At 49.2% G+C, this 26156-nt stretch overlaps 1 protein-coding gene across 1 annotated transcript in view; it reads right to left on the reverse strand.

Annotated features, from left to right (window-relative positions):
* Window positions 1-26156, reverse strand: part of LOC140426516 (ALK tyrosine kinase receptor-like) — a 1637280-nt gene that overhangs the window by 562785 nt on the left and 1048339 nt on the right. The window contains exon 5 of the mRNA XM_072511388.1: window positions 783-916. Within this exon, the coding sequence (XP_072367489.1) occupies window positions 783-916 (134 nt within the window). The remainder of the gene's footprint in view (window positions 1-782; window positions 917-26156) is intronic.

Consider the following 26156-nt stretch of genomic DNA (forward strand, 5'->3'; position numbering starts at 1 on the left):
TGTGCCATCTACAAGATGCACTGCAGTAACTCACCAAGGTTCCTTAGACAACACCTTCCAAACCAACCATTACTATCTAGAAGAACAAGGGCAGTAGACACATGGAAACATCACAACCTGGAGGTTCCCCTCCAAGTCACTCACCATCCTGATTTGGAAATATATCGCCATTCCTTTACTGTCGTTGGGTCAAAATCCTGGAATTCCTCCCTACCTCAGGGACTGCAGCAGTTCAAGAAGGCAGCTCACCACCACCTTCTGAAATGCGTATAGGGATGAGCAATAAATGCTGGCCTTAGCCAGTGACGCCAATGTTTTGTTAATGAATAAAGACAAAGTCCAAACCAGCATATTACTCCCAATCCCATGTGCTCTACTTTTGTTTCCTAACCTCTTGTGTGGGACCTTATCAAAAGCTTTCTAAAAGCGTAAATATACCACATCTACTGGTTTCCCCTTATCTATTCTGCTTGTTACATTCTCAAAAATCTCTGAACCTATTTGTTAAACATGATTTCCTCTCACAAATCCATAAATAAGGGAAATGTCTAAATGGGTATTAGTAATTCTTTCTTCCTCCTTTCCCCCATTAATGGACTCTGCAGTCTCACCACTTCCCTCGTGGACTGTCAAGATAATTGATCTTAAAAGAAAAATAGTTGGAAGAAGAAAACAAAAATAACTATACATTGCCATTTTTTGAAACAACTTTTAATTATCTAGTTCCTTGCAGGCAGTATTAGAAACTCGTATTGCAGCACTTTGCAAACCTAAGCTTTTACCTTCATTGCAGTTTTTCAGGATAACTGAGTCCACGGCTACCAACTCCCAGCTTCTTCTGTTGAATCCTTTATATTCCAAAGAGATCCGGAACAAGTCTTCCAGACGCCCTACTCTCCCCTGAAGCAGTGTCCATCTGTTCCAGTCCGAAATATTCATAATATAGAAAGAGAGAGTGAGAGAAAACACAATGTTAATCCGATCAACACAGAAACAACACACTTTTAAATCAAGTATGTTTTACAGCTTTCTGTCAACTTTATGTCTCTCAACTATGGCTTGCAAAGTTACTCATGAAGGGAACTGAAATCCCATAGGGGCAGTGGTATTTTGGAATGTGTGCAGGAACAGATCTTCAAATCTACAGAGGCCCAGAGATTAATATCGCTGCCTCACAGCGCCAGGCATCCAGGATTGATTCCGACCTCGGGTGACTGTCTGTGCGGAGTCTGCACGTTCTCCCCGTGTCTGCATGGGTTTCCTCCAGGTGCTCTGGTTTCCTCCCTCAGTCCAAAGATTTGCAGGTTAGGTAGATTGGCCACAATACATTGTCACTTAGTGTCCAAAAGGTTAGGGAGCATCGCTGCAGACCTGATGGGCTGACTGGCCTCCTTTTGCACTAAGGTAGTCTGAGCTTCTTATACCAGACCCCATAGCATGTCAGAACTATATCACAACAGCTGGAGCTTTCCGCAGCTACACTGCTTTATATCACCCAACTAGGGTGGCACCACGCTAGAGAAAATGGAAAAATGGGGTTAGAATTTTCCTTCCTCTCGACTTGCAAAAATCTCAGCCCCCTCAATGCACCACCACATGATTGCTAATTTCCCCACGTGCCTACTGATGAAGTACCATTGAGCGCAGGAAACATTGGACAGATGATGGTTCCAGCTAGGGCAATGTGGGAAAATTAGCTATTCTGCTGATAGAGGAAAAGGGCCTGCTAGTAGTCGAGCCTCCTTGTCTTCGTGCCATACAGAGACCAGAAGAGCCAGTAGATCATTCAAAGCCTTTATAAAAGTTGTGGACAGAATCTTTTTGAGGTATTTTGGCCCGTTCAATGGAAGTTTCTCCATGGTGGCACAGAGGTTAGCACTGCTGCCACACAGCGCCAGGGACCCGGGTTTGATTCTGGCCTTGGGTGACTGTCTGTGTGGAGCTTGCACTTTCTCTCCGTGCCTGCGTGGGTTTCCTCCGGGTGCTCCGGTTTCCTCACACAGTCCAAAGATGTGCAGGTTAGATGGGGTTACTGGGATAGGCTGAAGTGCTCTTGCGGAGGGTCGGTGCAGATTCGATGCGCCAAGTGGCCTCCTTCTGCACTGTATTCCTCCACATTTGAGTCCCTGTCTGTATTGGACTCCTTTCTTGTGGTTGAAATACTGTCTCGCATGTTTAATAGTCCCCGAGGAAAATGGGTGAGAGTTACAGTCGATGATGGACATATTAGTCCTACCCCAACACACCAGCAGCAGCAAAACCTTTCCAGAAAGATAATCAACCCATCTAATCAACAAATAAATCCAATACACCAAAATATTTGATATGTACAAGGCTGAGTGCAAAGCAATGGATGATGTCAGTCAGTTAAACACCCGTGAATGTCGCTGAATATTATTTTGGTTTGTTATTGAGCTGATTAAATAAAGTAAAATATTTTACGGACAGGTTAATAAGAAAAGGAAAGTCATAATGGGAATGGGCGCACGTAATGATGGACAGGATCACAGCACAGGCAACAACAGAGCAGTTACAGTATCTTTGAATAATTACTTCATTTCAGGGGAAGTGGACAGGTGGACATGACATTGGATGATGAGGTTCGAAATGAGATAACTGTTTTAATAAAGGAAATGAAATATTAAATAAGCTAACCAAACCAAAACAGGTTAAAACCCCTGGTCCGGACCTATTGCAACCGCTCATTTTAAAAGTATTTAGGGAAGAGATGGCAGAGGCATTACTGCACATTTTTAATAATCAGCTATTGAAAGGTGTGGTGCCAGACAGCTGCTGTTTTATCCATGTTTAAAAAGGGAGATAGAAAATATCTATGGAACGAAAGACCAATCAACTCAGCACTGGCGGTCGGGAAAATAATGGAGCATCTACTAAAGGAGAAAATAGAAGAACATCCCAAAAATATGATAATGAATAATCAACATAGAGTTCAACAAGAAAAGTCTTTCTTGACCAATCTTATTTAACTATCAAAGAGGTACAGAGATAAGTGTAGTGGATGAAATTTGTCAAGACTTTCAAAAAGCTCTTTGCTAAGGTGCCACATAGAATAGAAGACATAGAATCCCTACAGTGCAGGAGGAGAACATTTGACCCATTGAGTCTCCACCGGCCCTTCAAAAGGCCAACCCCACCTGGGCCCAATTCTCCGCCTTATCCCCGCAACCCCACCCAACCTTTGGACACTAAGGGGCAATTTAGCATGGCCAATCCACCTGCACATCGAGGGACTGTGGGACGAAACCGGTGCACCCGAAGGAAACCCACGCAGACACGGGGAGAAAGTGCAAACTCCACACAGACAGTACCCGAGGTCTGAATCGAACCCAGGTCCCTGGTGCAGTGAGGCAGCAGTGCTAACCACTGTGCCACCATGCTGGCCATAATAGACAAATGAATGAGGTCAGAGAATGCAGAGTCCCCAGGGGACAAGTAGAAGAATGGTCAGCTAGTTGTCTGAAAGACAGAAAGCAGAGAGTTCAGGAAAAAAGTAATTATTAAGATTGTCAAAATGTGGGAAGTGGTGTTCCATGAGGACTAGGGAATTGTTCACAATTTATGCTTTCAGTGTAAACTTTGGAATCAAAAGCCGAATGTCTAATGTTGACACCACATTGGGTAGGGAGGAGATGGTCAATACTGAGGGGGATTGTAACATATTATCACATTTCAACAAACTTGCAGAATGGGCAAATAATTGACAAAACCATTTCAACATAGATAAATTGATAAAGTAGGGAGGTTGCCTACTAACTACAAAATAAGAATCAAAATGGTGTAGAGGAACATAGGGATTTGGGAGTACAAATACACAAAGCGCAGGTTAATAGGACATTAAAGGGGCAGCACGGTTGCATAGTGGTTAGCAATGCTCCTCATGGCACCGAGGGCCTAGATTCGATCCTGGCCCTGGGTCACTGTCCGTGTGGAGTTTGCACATTCTCCCTGTGTCTGCGTAGGTCTCACCACCACAACACAAAGGTACGCAGAGTAGTCAAGCTAAATTGCCCCTTAATTGGGAAAAAGTAATACGGATAAATGTGAGGTAATGCAATTTGGATGGTCTAATACAGATGGGAAATATACAGTTAATGGCAGAACCCTTAAGAGTATTGATAGGCAGAGGAAACTGTGTGTACAGGTACACAGGTCACTTAAAGTGGCAACACAGGTGGAGAAGGTAGTCAAGAAGGCATACGGCATGCTTGCCTTCATCGGCCGGGGCATTGAGATTAAAAACTGGCAAGTCATGTTGCAGCTTTATAGAACCTTAGTTCGGCTGCACTTGGAATATAGTGTTCAATTCTGGTTGGCACACTACCAGAAGGATGTGGAGGCTTTGGAGAGGGTACAGAAAAGATTTACCAGTATGATGACTGGTATGGAGGGCATGAGCTGTGAGGAGAGGTTGGAGAAACTTGGTTTGTTCTCACTGGAACGACAGAGGTTGATGGGTGACCTGATAGAGGTCTACAAGATTATGAGGGGCATGGACAGAGTGGATAGGCAGAAGCATTTTCCCAGGATGGAAGACTCAATTACTCGGGGTCATAGGTTTACGGTGTGAGGGGCAAGGTTTAAAAGAGATGTACGAGGCAAGATTTTTACACTGAGGATGGTGGGAGCCTGGAACTCGCTGTAGGGGGAGGGACTGAAAGCAGATACGATAGTGACCTTTAAGGGGTGTCTTGACAAATACATGAATAGAGGGGCAGCACTGTAGCACAGGGGTGGACGGTGGCACAGTGGTTAGCACTGTTGCTTCACAGCTCCAGGGTCCCAGGTTCAATTCCCAACTTGGGTCACTGTCTGTGCGGAGTCTGCACGTTCTACCCATGTCTGCGTGGGTTTCCTCCGGGTTCTCCAGTTACCTCCCACTGTCCAAAGATGTGCAGGTTAGGTGGATTGACCATGCTAAATCACCCTTCGTGTCCAAAAATGTTAGGTGGGCTTACTGGGTTACGGGATAGAGTGGAGATGTGGGGTGAAGTAGGGTGCTCTTTCCAAGGGCCGGTGCAGACTCGATGGGCCGAGTGGCCTCCTTCTGCACTGTAAATTCTATGAATCTATGATTCTATGACATGGTCCCTGGAAGTGTAGAGGCTTTTAGTTCAGAGGGCTGGTGCAGGCTTGGAGGGCCGAAGGGCCTGTTCCTGTGCTGTAATTTTCTTTTTTCTTTGTACTAAAAAAAAGCAAGCTAAGCACTCAGGTTTATTCCTGGAAGGCAAGATCCAGACCTCGACGTCTTGCAAGATTTCATTAATGACGCTTCGGGCATCGTAAATCTTGCGAGAGGCCTCTTGCGAGATTCAATGGCCTTGCTGTTCGAACCATGCAATATGTATGATGTTCTGACTGATGCTGCACTGGCAGGCATCAGGTCAGTAGCTGCAATATTAATAGAGCTTGAAATATTTTTTGTGCTGTTATTAAATAATAATTCAGAACAATCCTTAATAAGTGATTAGAGATCAGCATCACGACAGTGATCCATTCTTCAGTCACATTCATGCAACTCCAGTCATTTGCCAGCTTTTAAAGGGAGAAGGGTTGACTGTTATAACAGAAGATTCTATTTAGTCTCAATCTTCCTAATGTAGCCACTCCATACAGAAGAAGAAGACCGGTACTTTGTTTCGTTTTTGCGAATATCAAAGTCATTATTTAAGATTAATGACATTCACTTTGCTAATAAAGCCACAGACATTTTAATACGTTTCGCAAACTACATAATTACAATTATTTTTCTTTCAAATGGGATTTTCAGTGAAATATTATCGTGTGAACAACAAGTTACATATGCATTCATATTCTTAACATTGTAAAATGTCTCGGAGTCCGTCACTGGGGCAAAATAAGCCACATGTGGAGATGTGCTGGACACAAGGGGCGTCATTCTCCGACCCCCCAGCGGGTCGGAGAATGGCCGTTGGCCGCCGTGAATCCCACCCCCGCTGGTTGCCGAAGTCTCCGGTACCGGAGATTGGGCGGGAATCGGGCCGCGCCGGTTGGCGGGCCCCCCCGGATGGGCCGAAGTCCCGCCGAGAAATTGCCTGTCCCGCCGGCGTAAATTAAAGTAGGTATTTACCGGCGGGACAAGGCGGCGTGGGCGGGCTCCGGGGTCCTGGGGGGAGGGCGCGGGGCGATCTGACCCCGGGGGGTGCCCCCACGGTGGCCTGGCCCCTGATCGGGGCCCACCGATCCGCGGGCGGGCCTGTGCCGTGGGGGCACTCTTTCCCTTCCGCCTCCGCAACGGTCTCCACCATGGCGGAGGCGGAAGAGACTCCCTCCACTGCGCATGCGCAGGAAACTGTCAGCGGCCGCTGACACTCCCGCACATGCGCGCCCGGGGATGTCATTTCCGTGCCAGCTGGCGGGGCAACAAACGCCGTTTTCGGCAGCTGGCGGGGCGGAAATCCCTCCGGCGCCGGCCTAGCCCCTCAATGTTGGGGCTCGGCCCCCAAAGATGCGGAGCATTCCGCACCTCTGGGGCGGCGTGATGCCCGTCTGATTGGCGCCGTTTTGGGCGCCAGTCGGCGGACATCGCGCCGTTGGGGGAGAATTTCGCCCAAGATCTGTTGCAAAGGGAGGTTTTAAGGTTTCAAGGGCTTTTTAAAGCAGAAGAGATAGCAGTTCAGGGAGGGAATACCAGACCTTAGGGCCTATTCAGCTGAAGGCGCAACTGCCAAAGGTGGAACGACAAAGCCCGAGTATGGCATCAAGGAGCCCTAGCTAAACTGGAGTCAATGGGAATCAGGGGGAAAACTCTCCATTGGCTGGAGACATACCTGGCACAAAGGAAGATGGTTGTGGTGGTTGGAGATCAATCATCTCAGCTCCAGGACATCACGGCAGGAGTTCCTCAGGGTAGTGTCCCAGGCCCAACCATCTTCAGATGCTTCATCAATGACCTTACTTCCATCATAAGGTCAGAAGTGGGGATGTTTGTGGATGTCTGCACAATGTTCAGCACCATTCGAGACTCCTCAGATAATGAAGCAGTCCATGTCCAAATGCAGCAAGACCTGGACAATATCCAGGTTTGGGCTGACAAGTGGCAAGTTACATTTGTGCCACACAAGTGCCAGGCAATGAGGATCTCCTACAAGAGAGGATCTAACCACTGTCCCTTGACATTCAATGGCATTACCATTGTTGAATCCCCCACTATCTACATAACTGATCAGAAACTGAACTGGACTGGCCATGTTAATACTATCAGGGCAAGGCAAAGACTAGGAATCCTCCGGCGAGTAACTTATCACCTGACCCCCCAAAGCCTGTGCACCATCTACAAGACACAATTAAGGAGCATAATGGAATACTTTCCACTTGCCTAGATGAGGGCAACTCCAACAACACTCAAGAAACTCGACACCATCCAAGACAAAGCAGTCCGCTTGATTGTTCCTCCTTCCACAAACATTCAAACCCTCCACCGCCGATCAACAGTGGCAGCCGTGTGTACCATCTACAAAATGCACTGCAGTAACTCATCAAGATTCCTTAGAGACCACCTTCCAAACCCAAACCACTGCCATCTAGAAGGACAAGAGCAGCAGATACCTGGGAACCCCACCATCTGGAGGTTCTTTTTGCAGAGGCGAAGGAGGTACGATCTAGGAGAAGCAGTAGACCATAAAGCACCTGAAGATTTCTCTGCCATGAGTGATCTTCTACCTCAACTCTACTCTACCACCTGCTCATTATTTCCCCTTGATTTCCTGACAAATGAAAACTTTGTTCATCTCAGTAAATATACTCAACGATAAAGCATCCACAGCCCATTGGGATACACCATTCCAAAGATTCGCAACCCTTTGAATGAAAGATTCTCCTCACCTTGTTCCGAAATGATCGACCACTTATTCTGAGACTGTGTCCTTGCATTGTCACCCCGTCAAGTCCCTTCATAATCTTGTATGTTTATTTTTTTCTAAACTCCCAATTTACTCTTCCTCTCATCATAGACAACTCTCCCATCCTACAGATACAACTAATGAACCTGTACCATTGAGTCTCCAATACAAGTATATCCGTATATCTGTCCTTGTACATGGAGACCAAAACTGACGAAAACACACTCCAAGTGTGGGCCCAAACAATTGCCCAAAACAATTGCACAAAGAACAAAGAACAATACAGCAAAGGAACAGGCCCTCCACGCCTGCGCCCATCACGTGTCCTATCTAGACCAACCGCCTGCATCCTTCTGTACCCCGCCTGTTCATGTGCCTATCCAAATAAGTCTTAAAGGTCGCTAATGTATCTGCCTCAACCACCTCACTTGGCAATGCATTCCAGGCCACCACCACCCTCTGTGCAAAAACTTCCCCCGCATATCTCCACTGAACCTTTCCCCCCTCAGCTTGAACTTGTGCCCCTTTGTAATTGTCATTTCCGCCCTGGGAAAAAGCCTCCAACTGTTCACCCTATCGATACACCTAATAATTTTATAAACTTCTATTAGGTCGCCCCTCAGCTCCGTCTCTCCAGGGAGAACAATCCCAGTTTATTCAATCTCTCCTCATAGCTAATACCCTCCATACCAGGCAACATCCTGGTAAACCTTTTCTGTACTTTCTCCAAAGCCTCCACATCATTCTGGTGGTGCGGTGACTTCTTGTATGGAGTATGACTTCTTTATTCTTGCACTCCAATCCCCTTGCAATAAACACCAACATATAAAGACCAACATGCCACTTGCTTTCTTAATTACTTTCCATAGCTGCATGCTAACATTCTTTCTGCGTTTCATGTATGAGTACGCTCAAGTCTGTACAAACATAACAGCCGAGATTCCCCGTTTGGGAGACGGTGGTCGGAATTCTCCGTTGCCCGACACCAATATCATAATCAGCGTTCGGTGGAGAATTCCTTCCGACGGCAAAATTGGGGTCGGCACCATTTGATGACATTTTCGAGTCTCCGCCCTCTCGAAACCGGCATCATCACGTCGCGAGCCACACGCCGTTGGAATTTTGTTGGCGGGTAATCGGAAGGCCCTCCCCCGATGCTCCACCCCAGATGAGCCGAGTTCCCGACCACACGGTTGACGTGTGGTCTGAGCGGTCGGGAACCCAGCGTGGCAATCGCAAACTGTGTCCAGCGCTGCCACAGTCAGACGGGACCATGCTGCTGGCAGGGGGGGGGGGGGGGGCTTCAGCAAGGGCTAGGGGGAACGGTGTGGGGTGGCCAGAGGGTGGCCTGGGCTTATCCCGTGGGGCCATTATTTGGCAGGTCGGGTCCGCGCATGGCTGGCGCCATGTTGTATGGCGCAACCGCTGCAGATCGACGGCGTTCGCATGCGCGGCCACGGGCAGGTCATTCTCCAGCTGGTTTTGGCACGGGAGCCGGGGATTTTACCTGGCACCACTGCTAGCCTGTCACCGGTCCTGGAATCGGTGAGGTTTTGGCGTCGTAAAACGCCACAGTTCCCAGGCCAGCGTCAGCACTTTGCCGCAGAATCAGAGAATCCAGCCACATATTCTCCCGCCAGAGCGCATGGCAATTTATGCATGGCGAGGAACTCAAGTGATTCCCAGGGGAATCCCGCTTTCGGGCCGCCATTTACAGCGGGTGGCCCAATAGCAGAGTCCCGCTGCCGACCATGTGGCCATGACCTCAAATCAGCACCCCATCTCCCCCTCGCACCGTAAAGCAGAAACCCCTCCCCAAGTGCAGGGTTGACTCAACTCACCTTTCCCAGGCACTGCCTAACTAGGGAATCAGCCCCCAAGGACCCCCTTAATATGGAAACCCCCCCTGGGACCTCCTTAGTAGGGAGAGACCCCAAGGACCCACTTAATAGGGAGAAGCCCCCAGGGACCTCCTTAACAGTGAGACACACCCGAAGGACCCCTTAACTGATGAACCCCCCCCCCCACCAAAACCCCCTAACTAGAGTGGCCCCCATAGAGACCCCTTAACTAAAGAGACCCCTCCCCCACAGAGTTCCCTGTCTGGAAGTTAGAGAGTAGTCCAGAGAGCAATAGGGGGACCCCCCCCCCCCCTCCTGTCTCTGTGTGGTTTCCCTTTAGTTAGGAAGTCTCTGTGGGGGTTCCATTCATTAGGGGATTTCTGTTGGGGTTCCTTCAGTTAAAGGATCCGGGGGGGATTCTCCCTATTAAGAGGTTTCTGGGCGGAGGGGAGTTCTCCGTATTAAGGGGACTCCTGGGGGTGTCTCCCTATTAAGGCAGTCCATCGGGGGATCTCCCTATTAAGGGAGTCCCTGGTGGGGTCTCTCTATCAAGGGTGTTCCTGGGGTGGGTCTCGCTATTAATGGGGTTCCGAGAGGGGATCTTCCTATGAAGCGGGTCTCTTGGGTGGTTCTCCCATTTTGAAGCACAGGAGTACAGTGGTTACCACTGTTGCTTCACAGTGCCAGAGTCCCAAGTTCAATTCCCACTTGGGTCACTGTCTGTGCGGAGTCGGCACATTCTCCCCGTGACTGCGTAATTTCCTCCGGGTGCTCCGGTTTCCTCCCACAAGTCCCGAAAGATGTTCTGTTCGGTAATTTGGACATTCTGAATTCTCTCTCTGTGTACCCGAACAGGTGCCGGAGTGTGGCGACTCGGGGCTTTTCACAGTAACTTCATTGCAGTGTTAATGTAAGCCTTCTTGTGACAATAATAAAGATTATTATTATTTTGGGGGTCTCTGGGGAGGTCTGCTAGAAGATGGGTGGGCAGGCAGTGCATGGTGAGGAGAAGGTGGCACTTGGATGGACTTTGGGGGCAACTCCCTTAAAGAGTTACCCCCTTGACCCACCGCGAGATCCACCACGTAAGGCTGATGTTTGATGAGACCTGCAGTAAACCCCGCCACGTGATGCCCGGAGAATCACGGAGGCTGCAGATTGGGGTGCCGGGCACGCTAAATGGATGTAAATGAGTCATTAAGACCTATTTGCATTCATTAACAACCTCCCGCTCGTGCGTAGGCGTGAAAGTCGACTCCGCCGCCAGTGGGGGTTCGGAGCATTGCATTCGGATTGGCGTCGGGGGGCAGCGATCCCAATTTTCCGATTCTCCGTCCCATCAGGAAACCCATTTTGGGCGTCCCAGGATGGAGAATTCACTCCAACATTTCACAGTTTCATACCTTCTAAAAATATTCTGCTTTTCCATTCTTTAACGTAACCCCATAGTATATTGTATTTGCCACATCGCTGCCCATTCACTTTACAGAATCACAGAATTGTTACAGTGCAGAAGGAGGCCATTTGGCCTATCATTCTGCACCAACCTGTCTCCACCACACTCTCAGGCAGAGCATTCTAGGTCCTAACCAATCACTGCATGAAAAAGTTATTCTTCATTTCACAATTGCTTCTTTTACTGCTTACTTGAAATCTGTGCCCTTTCGTTTTTGATCAGTTCACAAGTGGGAACAGTTTCTCCCTATCTACTCCGCCTAGACCCCTTGTGACCTTGAACACCTTGACCAAATCTTCTCTCAGCCTCCTTTTCTCCAAGGAAAGCAGTCCTAAATTCTTCAATCTATCTTCATAACTGAAGGGCTTCATCCCAGAAACTATTCTCGTTAATCCTTTCTTTACTTTTTCTAATGCTGTTGCATCCTCTCTGAAATGCAGTGCTCATAATTGAGCGCAGCACTCTAGCTGAGGCCGAACTGGTGATTTATACACGTTGAACAAAACCTCCTTGCTCTTGTACTCCACGCACCTATTCATAAAGCCCAGGATACTGCTTGCTTTATTAATCTTTACACTTTATTGTGCTTTACGCTTAATCTGCCTATATCTCTTTGCAGCCACGCGTCCTCCTCACGGCTTTATTCCCACTTAGCAATGTATCATCAGCAAACTTTGATACATGATTCCTGCTCTCTGACTTCCGCTGGCGGCATGTAGAGGGGAAATCGCATGTCTGGTGTCTCCTGCCTGAGGCGTGTTTTTAGGAGTTTTAATGTCTGGACCTGGGGCAATTTGTGAATGGTTGGGTGCAGGAAGATATAAAGAAGGCAAAGAATGTCAAAAGGTTTAAGGAAAACAGCTGTAAAGAAGGGAGGGAGTGAGTGTTCACCGTCGAGTGAGAGGGCCAGCCCAGGAGCGAGCAAGATGGCGGAGGCTGGGCTGCTGGGTGGGTCCGCACTGCATACGGCTGAGAAGATGACTGAGGTGATGTCCTGGGAGCTGGAGAAGCAGTTAGCAAAACATATGGAGGTGTTGAGAAAGGAGATGGCGGTGGCTTTGAAGTAGTTGGTAGGGGAGGGGAGGGAAGGCCCAGACGGGGGCCCCCGCACTAGCTAACTTAAGTCGGCTAGTGAACAGAGGTGTGGTGGGGGGACGGGCTGCGGACATTGGAGCCTGGCGAGCAGGTTTCGATGAGCCTAGGAGGTGTGAAAAGTGGGGGGAAGGGATCAATACTGGGTGGGGTTTTTGCAAAGGGTAATGCGGGGGGAGATTCTGGGAGGGGGAGAGGGGGGTTCGATGTTAACAATGGATAGTGGCAGGTCAGGCTCATGGGACAGGGCCCGTAATTATGATGGTGGATAGAAAGGGGGGGGGGAAAGACACCCGGCTAGGATAGTTACGTGGAACGTGAGGGGGTTGGGAAGCCCAGAGATGGGACAAGGATCGGGCCATATTGGAGGGGGCAATAATGGAGCAGGAAATAAAAGATACGATTGGGAGGATGCAGTCGGGGAAGGTGAGAGGGCCAGATGGGTTTCTGGTGGAGTACAACAAGAATTTTTTTTTTTTAATTTAGAGTACCCAATTAATTTTTTCCAATTAAGGGGCAATTTAGCGTGGCCAATTCACCTACCCTGCACATCTTTGGGTTGTGGGGGCGAAACCCACACAAACACGGGGAGAATGTGCAAACTCCACACGGACAGTGACCCAGAGCCGGGATTGAACCTGGGACCTCGGCGCCGTGAGGCAGTAGGGCTAATCCACTGTGCCACCATGCTGCCCTTACAACAAGAAATTTAAAGATAAGTTGGCGTAACTGATGGTGGGGATGTTGAGGAGGCGATAGGGAAGTTGGTGTTGCCACAGAATTTGGGGCAGGCATCAATCTTCCTGTTGCTCAAGAAGGATAAGGATCCAACAGAATGTGGGTCGTATAGACCCATATCACTCTTGAATGTGGACGCAAAGGTGTTGGCGAAGTTATTGGTGGGTAGGTTGGAGGAGTGACTCCTGAACATGATAGGGGAAGATCAGACGGGGTTTGTGAAGGGGAGGCAACTCTTTTCGAACATTAGGAGGGTATTGAATCTAGTTATGACACCGGCGGAGGGGAGAGAGACAGAGGCCGTAGTGCCGTTGGACGCCGAGAAGGCGTTTGACCAGGTAGAGTGGGGCTATTTGATGGCGGTTCTGGAGCGGTTTGAGATTGCGCCACGATTTGTGGATTGGACAAGACTGCTGTCCGCACGATTAGTATGAATTCGGGGTATTTTGCTCAGCACCGTGGGACCAGGCAGGAATGTCCTATTGTCCCCTGTTGTTTGCACTTGCGATTGAGCCGTTGGCCATTGCGTTGAGGAGTTTGAGGGGTGGAGAGGGTTAGTGCGGGGCGGGGGAGGGGGGGGGGCGGATAGAGGGGGTGGGAGGGGGGAGGTGGCCAGGATTAGGAAGGTGCCGTTGCAGAGAGGACGGCAGTGAGGGGGGGTTGGGTCTCCCGAATCTACTGTATTACTGCTCGGCAGCGAATGCGGAGAAGGTGAGGAGTTGGGTGAGAGGGGGACTCCCAGTGGGTTAGAATGGAGGAGAGTTTGTGCAGGGGGTCAGGGCTGAGGGCATTAGCAACAGCGCCACTCCCGATGACCCCTGGGAACTATTTGGGGAGTCCGGTGGTGGTAGTGATGTTGAAAATCTGGAGGTAGTTGTGCCAGCACTTTAGCCTGGGTGTGGGGTCGAGGGAAATGCCGATTCGGGGGAATAATAGATTTGAGCCCACTTGAGGGAAGTGGGATGGGAGTTTTCGGAGATGGGAGGAGAGGGTAGTTGGGGCACTAAAGAATTTGTTTTTGGGGGCCGGTTTGCGGGACTGGAGGAGCTGCGGACGAAATATGGGTTGGGGCAGGGAGAGATGTTTAGGTATATACAGGTTGTGGTAAACACTGTGTTCTGATATTAAGGGTTGTACGGTAGAACCTGCACTACAGGTTCACCTGGGCCCCTGCATGCTAGATCCGCCCAGGAGCCGGGTTATAAATATGCGTGGCCTCCAGCTCGCAGCCATTTCGTCAGCTGCTGTGGGAGGCCACACATCTGATACTAATAAAGCCTCAGTTTGGATTCAACTTCGTCTCCAGTCAAATTGATCGTGCCTCACAGGTCCGAGATTTTACTCGGAAGGAAATACAGAGCTTTCCAGTGGCACCGGCCCCCACATTGTTGGAAGAGATGTTGACGTCAGGGGAAGTGGAGAGGGGGGTGGTTTCAGTGATTTATGGGGTGATTCTGGGAGAAGAGAAGGCATCGCTGGAGGGGATGAAAAACAAAGTAGGACGAAGAGTTGGGGGAGGGCATGGAGGAGGGGTTCTAGTGTGAGGTGCTCCAGAGGGTGAACGCCTCCACCTCGTGTGTGAGGTTGGGGCTGATGCAGCTGAAGGTGGTGTATAGGGCACACCTCACAAAGATGAGGATCAGCCGACTCTTTGAGGGGGTTGAGGAAGCTGGTGAGCATTGTGGGTGAGGCCCCGAAAATCACGTTCACATGTTTTGGTCCTGTCCAAAACTGCAGGGGTATTGGAGGGAGGTGTTCAGGGTAATCTCGAAGGTGGTGCATGTGAGACTCGAACCGGATCACCTGAAAGCCATATTCGGGGTATCGGATTGGCCGGGATTGGAAGCGTGTGCGGAGGCAGACATTTTAGCCTTCGCCACGCTGATCGCCCAAAGGTGGATCCTGTTGGGGTCAAGGTCAGGTTCTCCACCCTGTGCCGTGGCGGGGGGGATCTGCTGGGGTTCTTAACGCTCGGGAAAGTGAATTTGAGTTGAGGGGAAGGCTGGAAGAGTTGTAGAAATTCATGAGCTTTGTTTATTATGCGTTTTCAAGAATTGGATGATATCGAACATTAGGGGAGGGGGGTTGGGGGCGGTGTTTGGACTGTGTATGTTGTTGGTGACTATGTATGGGATGAAGTTGGATTCCTCATTCTTTTTCTTTGATGTTTGTATTTAAAATGTTGAGGGTTTTGGGGGGTTGGTGGGAGAGAGGTATTGTTGCCCAGGGGATCGTCATTGCATTTGTTACCATTGATTGTTTGTTGGTGGGTGTAAATTTGGTTGAAAATGTGAAAAAGGAGGAGAATAAAAATATTTAAAAAAAATTACTCTTGATCTCTTTGGGGCAAATATTTTGCTCCGGCCCACCGCGGAAATCATCGCGGACAGGACGGAAAATTTGACAGACCATTTACAGGTCCGTGACCTCAGGTGGGAATTTCTGGTCTTGTGACTGGCACGACTGGAAAATAACGCCCTTTGTCTAAGTCATTAATATAACTGAGGCCACAGTACTGATCCTTGCTGCACTTTACCAATTACCGCCTGCCAATTTGAAAATGCTTCCTGTCCATTAGCCAATCCCCCATCTGGACCAATATATTGTCCCCAACTTTAAGAATCTTTCTTTCATATTCATCTTTTGTATAGCTTTCATATTAACCTCAGATTTTTGGAAATCCAAACATATCTACTGGCACCCCTTTGTCAGCCCTAACATCTCAAATACATATGTCAAATATAATTTCCTTTTTGTAAAACTATGTTGATTCTGTCTGATCATACATGATTGTCAAAGTGTATTGCTAAGATTTCCTTCATGATGGATTTCAGCATTTTCCTGATGATAGATATCAAGTAAACACACTTTGAGTATAGTGTTCAATTCTGGTCGCCACACTACCAGAAGGATGTGGAGGCTTTGGAGAGGGTGCAGAAGAGATTTACCAGAATGTTGCCTGGTATGGAGGGCATTAGCTATGAGGAGCGGTTGAATAAACTTGGTTTGTTCTCACTGGAACAAAGGAGGTTGAGGGGTGACCTGATAGAGGTCTACAAAATTATGAGGGGCATAGACGGAGTGGATAGTCAGAGGCTTTTTCCCAGGGTAGAGGGATCAATTACTAGGGGGCATAGGTTTAAGGTGCGAGGGGCAAGTTTAGAGGAGATGTACGAGGCAAGTTTTTTACACAGAGGGTAGTGGGTGCCTGGAACTCGCTGCCGGAGGTGGTGGTGGAAGCAGGGACGATAGTGACATTCAAGGGGCATCTTGACAAATATATGAATAGGATGGGAATAGAGGTATACGGACCCCAGAAGTGTAGAAGATTGTAGTTTAGACGGGCAGCATGGAGGGCCAAAGGGCCTGTTCCTGTGCTGTACTTTTCTTTGTTCTTTGTTCTTTGTTCAAACTGGCCTGTGGTTCCTAGTTTTCTCTCTCTCTCCAATCTTGAATACAGCCGTTAGATTTGCTAACTTCAAATCTGCTGGATCTGTTCTAGAACCTAGGGAATTTGATAAAATCATACCGAGTGTATCCACTATCTCTGTGACCATCTCCTTTGAAAACTTTAGTACGGCTGTCAGGCCATGAGGATTTGTTAGCTTTTAGTCCTTTCAGTTTCTGCGATACTTTTTCTCTGCCGCTATTAATTATCTTAATTTCCTCACTCTTACTCGCTCACCATTCGGTCGCCCTCACTTTCCAGTATGTTATTTGGAGAGGATGGGTTTTTCAGGGTAAGACAAGGCATACCAGTGTCCAGTAAGGTGGGCGTGGGCATCTTACCTCTACCTCTACACAAAGTGTAGAGTCTATCCCCGACAAGCCAGCCAAACTCACAAACAAAAAGAATAATTGAAGAAAAAATATTGCTCAAAGGAATGGGTTTGTACTGCCAGGGGCATGGGGCAGGCAAGCAGGTTGGCTCTAACACAGGCACCCACCTGCCCAATTCAAATGAGGTGCCCTCCAAAATGACCTTGCAAATTCAGGCATGAAATCCCATAGCCCGTTGACCCCATTCCTTTGAATGGGTGGTGTAAAATTCAAACCATCTTGCACTATATTTGAGGAAAGTGGAGAATTACAGTCATCTACCTGGAATAAGATAAAATGGTAAGATTCCTTTCTCCGTGTATCTTGATCTTCTGGTACTGACAGCAGATTAATTAAAACTGCATTTATCTACCTTACATTATTCAATCTGACCTTGCATATGCCACAGGTGACATTACTGTGCCCCTAGCAGTGCACTGTATTTGAATGTTTCTGTTGTCTCTACCACAATACATTGCCTGCTTGTGACTTGCTAATATCCTGCTTCAGTCCTTTGGTTCCACAATCGCAGCCCAAATTGTTTAAGTTCACATTAACCATACCTGTCAGCAATTTAAAGCTACATTACCTACTCCCTTGATCTTTTTCTCCAGTGAGAGCCAATCTGTCTGGATGTTCTTATATCTTAGCTTTTCAGTAATGGCAACATCTACATTTGTCTTATCAAAATGTTTGCTAATACATCATTAACATGAGTGTGCAATAAAGAGTGAACAAAAAAACCCACAATGTTGTTTCTTCCATAATAAAGGAAATGTTCCTATCTCTCCTAAAACCATCAATGGGTGCCATTCATGTCGTGTGGCAGAAAATTTAGCTCCCTGCCTAAGCTAGTCTCAACAAATAACAATGATTCCCACATCAGTAAAGTAATGTGTAATACTTCAAGTGAAATTTAATTTTGAAAAACGCCCATGCCACGATGTGCTCTCAAATCATCTCATAATGGCACTGGAGATGGGCAGGCAAGTGATGCAGAGCCTTCCTGTTTGACCAAGTGGCTCTTTTCCAGCCCAATGCAACTGCAGAATTGTCAGCTGCTGTAAAACTTCCCCTGCTGTGGAATAGTACATGTGTCCAATTCACGCCGTCAGCATTTTATATTTTAATTGTAACCGTGTGGGAAAAGGGACAAATCAAGAGAGTTAAGCCTCCAGGAATGACATACTGTGGTATTATCAGGTATTGCAGTACCCGAGAGGCTGTAGGCCATTGGGTAAACCTAGGAGTTTACCATTGGCTGTTTGGTATGTAGCTCCGCCCTGATAGGCGGGGTATAAGAACCGGTGCCGTCCCAGCAGCCCTCATTCTGTACCAAAGCTGCTGGGGAACAGATCTAGTCTATTAAAGCCTTCAGTTATGTTACAACCTCGTCTTTGAGTTTAATTGATTGTGCATCACACACTCCTCGTGATTAAGTCAGAGATGGGTCAAGCTCACCTACTCGCAGTGGAATGTCAATTAGCAATCCATCTGACACCAGTTAACAATGAGCCCACCAGAATTTAGTGGTAGCTCAGGGATTAAATGGGATTGGCATGGCGTTTCCATGCCTCCTGAAGGCTGCACAGCAAACCCTGTCAGTGGCTCATGTGGGGGTCTCTCATTCACATGCACTCAATGCCTGATTGAGAAACCTAGAAACAGGAATGGGAGGTGTGGGGCAGTGGAGAGCTGGACGCCACCCCTATCCTTTCCTCCTTGGTGGCGTGGCCGGAAATGGAGAGCTCCCTGCCTTGAATTAGCCAGCAGTCTTTGGAGGTTGGGTGGGTAGGAATTCCTCCTCTGGGGTCTTAAAGACTATGGTTGGCCACTTAAGTGCCTGATGGACACTTACCTTTGTTGGGCTCTCCCCATTGAAGCAAGGAGAGGTTCTCACAGGTTTGCCAACTGGTGTACAAGACCCCGCTTCCCACACTAAATCCAGCTGTTGTCTTTAAGGTAATAAAACATTCCGAGGTGATTCACAAGGGTGCTACAAAGCAAAATTTGACACTGAGCCATCTGAGGAGATATCTTGGCAGGTGATCAAGATCTGGGCCAAAGATACAGATTTTAGGGAGCGTCACAAAGAAAGAAAAAGAGGTGGAAAGATGGAGAAATCAGGGAGGGAATTGGGGCCAGCATTGGTGTTGTACCCTCAATAACGACGCTAGAGAGTAAAACGGTAAAAAAGGCTTTAATAAGCTAAGAACTAGCCTGGTGCCGAGACGGGTGCTTACTGGATGCCGCCCACAAGGCGGCCCCTTATGACTCCCAGGTGTGCGGAGCCAGAGGCGGAGGCCCCCAGGGTTCCAAGCCCGGTCTTAAAGGGGACATCACCTTACATGATGATAAGGGTACAGTAATACAGTAGCCATTCATCGCATTCACCCCCTGTTTAAGAAAGAAGTCCGGCGGGTGTGAAGTGAAAGCATAAGTCCATTTGTTTCGGCGGCCTGATCGTCCTCACCGACCTCCTCAGCTCGGCCGGTGGTGCGGCGGACGTCTTAGTTGAGGGTACGTCCGGGAGCACGGTGGTCGGAGCCTTTGTCCGGTTCGGGGTAGGGGATCGGGGCGCAGGGGAAATAGTTGGGGCTGAGGGTAGCGGTGCCGGCGCCGGCGGGGTGTGTAGAGGGGGGGGCGCTAGGGGGCGCGCGCAGTCGGTGTCCACCGGGAGTGGGACCGGGGTGGGGGGGGGGGTGGGGTTGTTGTGGGTGCCGGATCCCACAGGGGAGCTGTGAGGAAGGGGAAGTCTGTAGTGGGGGAACCAGCGGGTGCCAGATCCCAGAGGGAAACCGTATCTTGCCTGCCGTCGGGGTACTCGACGTAGGCATATCTGGGGTTCGTGTGTAGGAATCGGACCCTCTTGACCAGGGGGTCCGTTTTATGGCTCCTCGCATGCCTCCGGAGAAGAACAGGTCCCGGAGCCGTCAGCCAAGGTGGAAGCGAGACCCCGGAGGTGGACTTCCTGGGCAAGACAAACAATCGGTTGGGAGGGGTCTCATTCGTGGCCGTGCAGAGGAGCGACCTAATGGAGGTCCTACCCAAGGGCATCGGGTAGGACCTCCTGCCAATGGGTGGTTGGGAGACTTCTCGACCATAGGGCCAGAAGGACAGCCTTCCAAACTGTCGCGTTCTCCCTCTCCACCTGCCCGTTTCCCCGGGGGTTATAACTGGCCATTCTGCTCGAGGCGATGCCTTCGCTGAGCAGATACTGACGCAGTTCATCGCTCATGAACGATGTACCCCGGTCGCTGTGGATATAAGCGGGGAAACCAAACAGGGTGAAGATCCTGTGCCGTGCCTTTATCATGGTGGCCGAGGTCATGTCAGGACAGGGGACGACGAATGGGAAGTGGGAGACCTCGTCGATGACGGTGAGGAAAAGCGTTCTCCAAGGCGGCCTTCAGGACGTGCGACAACGCAGAATCGCCGAGCAGAAGTTTATAGCCAAGTTCCACACACATGAGTGCGGCCTCAACCGGGACCTGGGATTCATGTCGCATTACATTCATCCCCCACCATCTGGCCTGCGAAATCATACCAACTGTCCTGGCTTGACACAATTCACACCTCTTTAACCTGGGGTTACCCCATCTCTGGATCTGTAAAGATTTAATCACCTGCTAATGCTCACATTCCAAGCATTGTCTGGCGTCTTTGAATTTGTCTATATATATGTTTCTGGAGCATACCTCTTCATTCACCTGAGGAAGGAGCAGCGCTCCGAAAGCTAGTGACATCGAAACAAACCTGTTGGACTTTAACCTGGTGTTGTAAAACTTCTTACGGGGAGGAAATAGGCATTGCGGTTGGTGGACGGGAGGGGGCAGTTGAAGTCCACACTTAGTCGCTCAAAGAGCCCTGAGGCATTCACGAGACGAGCCTTGTCTGGACGGTAGAAGTGCGGTTTGCACTCCATGCAGATCTGGCAAGCCCTGGTCATGGCCTTGACCTCCTCGATTGGGTAAGGTAGGTTGCAGGACTTGATCAAGTGGACGAGTCGGGTAACCCCCGGGTGACAGAGGTCATTGTGGATGGCTTGCGGGCGGTCCTCCTGCACGTTGGCGCACGTGCCGCGGAACAGGGCATCTGGGGGTTCGTTGAGCTCCCCTGGACGATACTTGATATCGTACGTGTAGGTGGAGAGTTCGATCCTCCACCTCAAAATGTTATCATTTTTTATTTTGCCCCGTTGTGCATTATCAAACATGAAGGCTACCGACCGTTGGTCGGTGATGAGGGTGAACCTCCTACCGGCTAGATAGTGCCTCCAGTGCCGCACAGCCTCCACAATGGCTTGTGCCTCCTTCTCGACTGCAGAGTGCCGAATCTCGGAGGCTTTGAGGGTCCGGGAGAAGAACGCTACTGGTCTGCCTGCCTGGTTGAGGGTAGCAGCCAGGGCGATGTCTGACGCATTGCTCTCTACCTGGAAGGGGATAGTTTCGTCCACCGCGTGCATAGCGGCCTTGATGATGTCGACCTTGATGCGGCTGAAAACCGATCGGGCCTCAGCCGACAGGGGAAATATCGTGGTCTTTATGAGTGGGCAGGCTTTGTCTGCATATTTGGGGACCCACTGGGCGTAATAGGAGAAAAGCCCCAAGCACCGTTTGAGGGCCTTGAGGCTGCAGGGGAGGGGAAGTTCCTTAAGGGGGCGCATGTGGTCGGGGTCGGGACTTAGGACCCCGTTTTCCACGACATAGCTGAGGATGGCTAGCCGGGTTGTGTGGAAAACGCATTTTTCCTTGTTATAGGTCAGGTTGAGGGCTCGGGCGGTCTGGAGGAACTTTTCGAGGTTCGCGTCATGATCCTGCTGATCATGGCCGCAGATGGTGACATTGTCCAAGTATGGGTATGTAGCCCGCAAGCCGTACTGGTCCACCATTTGGTCCATCGCCCTTTGGAAGACGGAGACCCCATTCGTGACGCCGAAGGGGACCCTGAGGAAGTGGAAGAGCCGGCCGGCTGCTTCGAAGGCAGTATAGGGGCGATCTTTCGGTCGGATAGGGAGCTGATGGTAGGCGGATTTGAGATCGACCGTGGAAAGTACCCGGTATTGGGCGATCCGGTTTACCATTTCTGCTATGCGAGGAAGGGGGTACGCTCGAGCTGCGTGAATCAGTTTATGGTCTGGCTATAATCCAGGACCATCCGTTTCTTTACCCCAGACCGGACTACCACCACTTGTGCTCTCCAGGAGCTGTTGCTAGCATTGACGACCCCCACTCCCAGTAAACGCTGGACCTCTGACTTGATAAAAGTCATGTCTTGGGCACTGTACCGCTGGCTCCTGGTGGCGACGGGCTTACAGTCGGGGGTGAGGTTCGCGAATAGAGAGGGGGGTGCGACTTTCAGTGTCGCAAGGCTGCATACCGTGAGGGGGGGGCAAGGGTCCGCCGAACTTCAGTGCCAGGCTTAGGTGGCTGCACTGGAAATCCAGTCCGAGCAGTAGGGGGGCGCCCTGAGGTGAGGGAGGATATACAGTTTGAAACGGGTGTTTTCGGCGCCCTGGATCGAGAGATCCGCAATACAATACTCCTTGATTTGAACCGAGTGGGATCTGGATGCGAGGGCTATGGTTTGGGACACGGGATGGGTGCGCAAGGAGCAGCGCCTTACCGTTTCAGGATGAATAAAGCTCTCCGTGCTCCCGTAGTCGAAAAGGCATGGAGTGTCGCGCCCGTTGACCTGGACCTTCATCATAGAGTTCTGCAGGTGTTTTAGTCGAGGGTGATCGTTCACCGAGCGCGGTGAGTTTTTCTGCAAATTTGTCTAACGATTCCCCCGAGCGTTGCCGGCAGGTAGAGAGCAGATGCCGGGCATGTACCTCGTTGATGGGTTTGACAAACGGCTTGTGTAGTATCTCGACCGCCTCTTCTTAGGTAGTCACCTTTTCGAGCGTGGCCATGATTCTGTGACTCACCCGGGCATGGGGTAGGCACAACTTGCATGGCCCAGGATGGGAGTCCAGGTAGGCCTCGAAGCATCGGAGCCAGTATTTAAAATTTTCCTTTGCCTCTGGTGTCCGTGCTTCCAGATTGAGCTTCTCTGGTTTTAGGCCTGCGTCCATCCTGATGTAGTTTAGCTTATTAAATTGTTGTACCCTCAATAACGACGCTAGAGAGTAAAACGGTAAAGAAGGCTTTAATAAGCTAAGAACTAGCCTGGTGTCGAGATGGGTGCTTACTGGGTGCCGCCCACAAGGCGGCCCCTTATATACGACTCCCAGGTGGGCGGAGCAAGAGGCAGAGTCACCCAGGGTTCCAAGCCTGGTCTTAAAGGGGACATCACCTTACATGATGATAAGGGTACAGTAATACAGTAACCGTTCATCACAATTGGGAAACCTCAGAGGGTTGTAGGGCCAGAGATGATGACAGAAATAGGGATGGGCAAAGGAGGGACATGAGAACAAAGATGGATTTTTAAAAATTGAGGCACTGCTTCACACACCACCGATGTAGATCAGCAAAACCAGAGGCTACACAGGACTTGGTGCGAGCTCAGGCATGAGCAGTAGAGGTCCAGTTGCTACCAAGTTACAGAGTGGAGAAAGCAGGAGGGTGGCCAGCTTGGAAACAAAGGTATCGATGAAGCATTCAGCAGCAGGTGAGCTGAGGCAGGGGAGGAATAACGTGATGTTATACATGAGGATGTAGGCAGCCTGAAGCATTTCACAGTTGGAAACTCATCTCAGGGTCAAACAAAAGGTTGTGAGCAGCCTGGTTCCAGGGAGAGGGATGGAGTCGGCGGTTAGGAAATGGAGCTTTTGCCATGATTGATTTAAAAATTTGGTTTATTTTGTGGTTTTAAAATTTTTTAAAAATAGTTTCCAAACAATTGCTATGATCATCGGTAACAGAGGGAAGACAAGGTGTGGAACTGTTGGTGAATGCAAGATTGGGGTTGCATTTCCTGGTATCAGTCGGATGAGCCGATCATGGACAGTTTAGTCAGACAGAGACTGCATTCATTGCTTCCTCTCCTCCTCTTCCTCCACCACCTCGTCCTCCTCTGTTTCTTGCTGTCCAGCGGCACGGTAGCACAGTGGTTTGCACAGTTGCTTCAAAGCGCTTGGGATCCGGGTTCGATTCCTGGCTTGGGTCGCTGTCTGTGCGGAGTCTGCACGTTCTCCCCATGTCTGCGTGGGTTTCCTCCGGGTGCTCTGGTTTCCTCCCACAAGTCCCGAAAGACGTCCTGTTAGGTAATTTGGACATTCTGAATTCTCCCTCTGTGTACCCGAGCAGGCGTCGGAGTGTGGCGACTAGGGGTTTTTCACAGTAACTTAATTGCAGTGTTAATGTAAGCCTACTTGTGACAATAAAGATTCTTATTATTAAAAAGCTGGAGGTAAGAGCTGTGTCCTCACAATGGTGATGTTTTGCGATATTCATCAGACCACCATGAATCTTGACATAGTCTCTGTCGAATACTGCAGGGCCCCTCCAGGGCGCTACATTATCTAAGCAGGGGTTTTACACGAGAGTCCAAAACCCATGTTGTGAAATGATAGTACATGTCATCTGTTAACCACCCTCTGGCTCAAATGTAAATGGCACAGTGGTCGGCTACAGGTTGAAAGCACTATGACTACTGCCAGGAGATCAGGCATTGACCTGTATGATCCTTCTCAGCTGTGGTGCATTTCAAGTTTTGACATGTGCTGCCTGCTGTGATGAATGTGGGAAAAATTGTATTTTATATCTGTTGGAGTAATGTTTTAAAATTCTAAATTCAGGTATATATTTATTTGCAGCCGGATTACTAAAGAACCTAGGTTAAGGTCCAGACTGTGTGTCTGCTAAAGCTGCAATTAAGAGGTCAGAAAACGTGAGATAATTCTTCATTTTTAACCATTCACATGTTTACAAAGAGACGCCGAATGGAACTTTGTCATAAGACCATAAGACAGAGGAGCAGAATTAGGCCACTTGGCCCATCGAGTCTGCTCCGACATTCAATCATGGCTGATATTTTCTCATCCCCATTCTCCTGCCTTCTCCCCATAACCCCTGATCCCCTTATTAATCAAGATCCTATCTATCTCTGTCTTAAAGACACTCAGTGAATTGGCCTCCGCAGCCTTCTGCGACAAAGAGTTCCACAGATTCACCACCCTCTGGCTGAAGAAATTCCTCCTCATCTCTGTTTTAAAGGATTGTCCCTTTAATCTGAGATGGTCCAAGTCCATGGTCCAAGTCCAAGTTAAATCCAGTCATGATTGCTGGAGATTCCCTGGAATGGAGATAATTGAGACATTGGACCTAAGTCACACTAGCAGTGTGTGTGTGTGCACTGGGGATCTCTGAGCCTTGTGTACACCAGCAACATGCGTGTGCACTGGGGATTTTTGAGCCCTGTGTATACCAGCAATATGCGTGTGCCCTGCGGATTTTTGAGCCCTGTGTATACCAGCTGTGTGTGTGCTGGGGATCTTCAAGCCCTGTATATACCAGCAATGTGTGTGCTCTGGGGATCTTTGAGCCTTGTGTATACCAGCAATGTGTGTGCTCTGGGGATCTTTGAGCCTTGTGTATACCAGCAGTATGCGTGTGCACTGGGGATCTTTGAGCTCTGTGTATACCAGCAGTGTGTGTTCACTGGAGACCTTTGAGCCCTGTGTATACCAGCAGTGTGCGGGTGTGCACTGTGGATTTTGAGCCCTGTGTATACCAGCAGTGTGTGTGTGCGCTGGAGATTTTTGTGCCCTGTGTATACCAACAGTGTGTGTGTGCACTGTGGATGTTTGAACCCTGTGTATACCAGCAGTGGGTGTGTGCACTGGGGATTTTTGTGCCCTGTGTATACCAGCAGTCATGATGTGAAGATGCCGGCATTGGACTGGGGTGGGCACAGTAAGAAGTCTTACAACACCAGGTTAAAGTCCAACAGGTTTGTTTTGAATCACTAGCTTTCGGAGTACAGCTCCTTCCTCAGGTGTAAGACTTCTTATTATACCAGCACTGTGTGTGCACTGGGGATTTTTGAGCCCTGTGTATACCAGCAGTGTGTGCGTGTGCGCGCGCGAGGACCTTTTAAGCCCTGGGTATACCAGCAGTGTGTGTGCACTGTGATTTGTTATGTTTACGTGTAACATAAGCGGCTTCCTTGTGGTGCACTTGACAAAGGAAGGTTCAGACGTGGAGATAACTTCAACACATTTATTAAACTATTTACACTTCTATTACTCAGGTTCGACACTACTGCTAATCCTACTATAGCTACCCAGACTGACTAACCAGTTGCTGCAATCCACGTGGTGGGTGTAATATTGAATCAACCCTGTGTCTCTACTCACTGACTGTCTCCACTGGAAAGAGGCAG

Source organism: Scyliorhinus torazame, chromosome 1, assembly GCF_047496885.1.
Source record: "Scyliorhinus torazame isolate Kashiwa2021f chromosome 1, sScyTor2.1, whole genome shotgun sequence".
Taxonomy (NCBI): domain Eukaryota; kingdom Metazoa; phylum Chordata; class Chondrichthyes; order Carcharhiniformes; family Scyliorhinidae; genus Scyliorhinus; species Scyliorhinus torazame.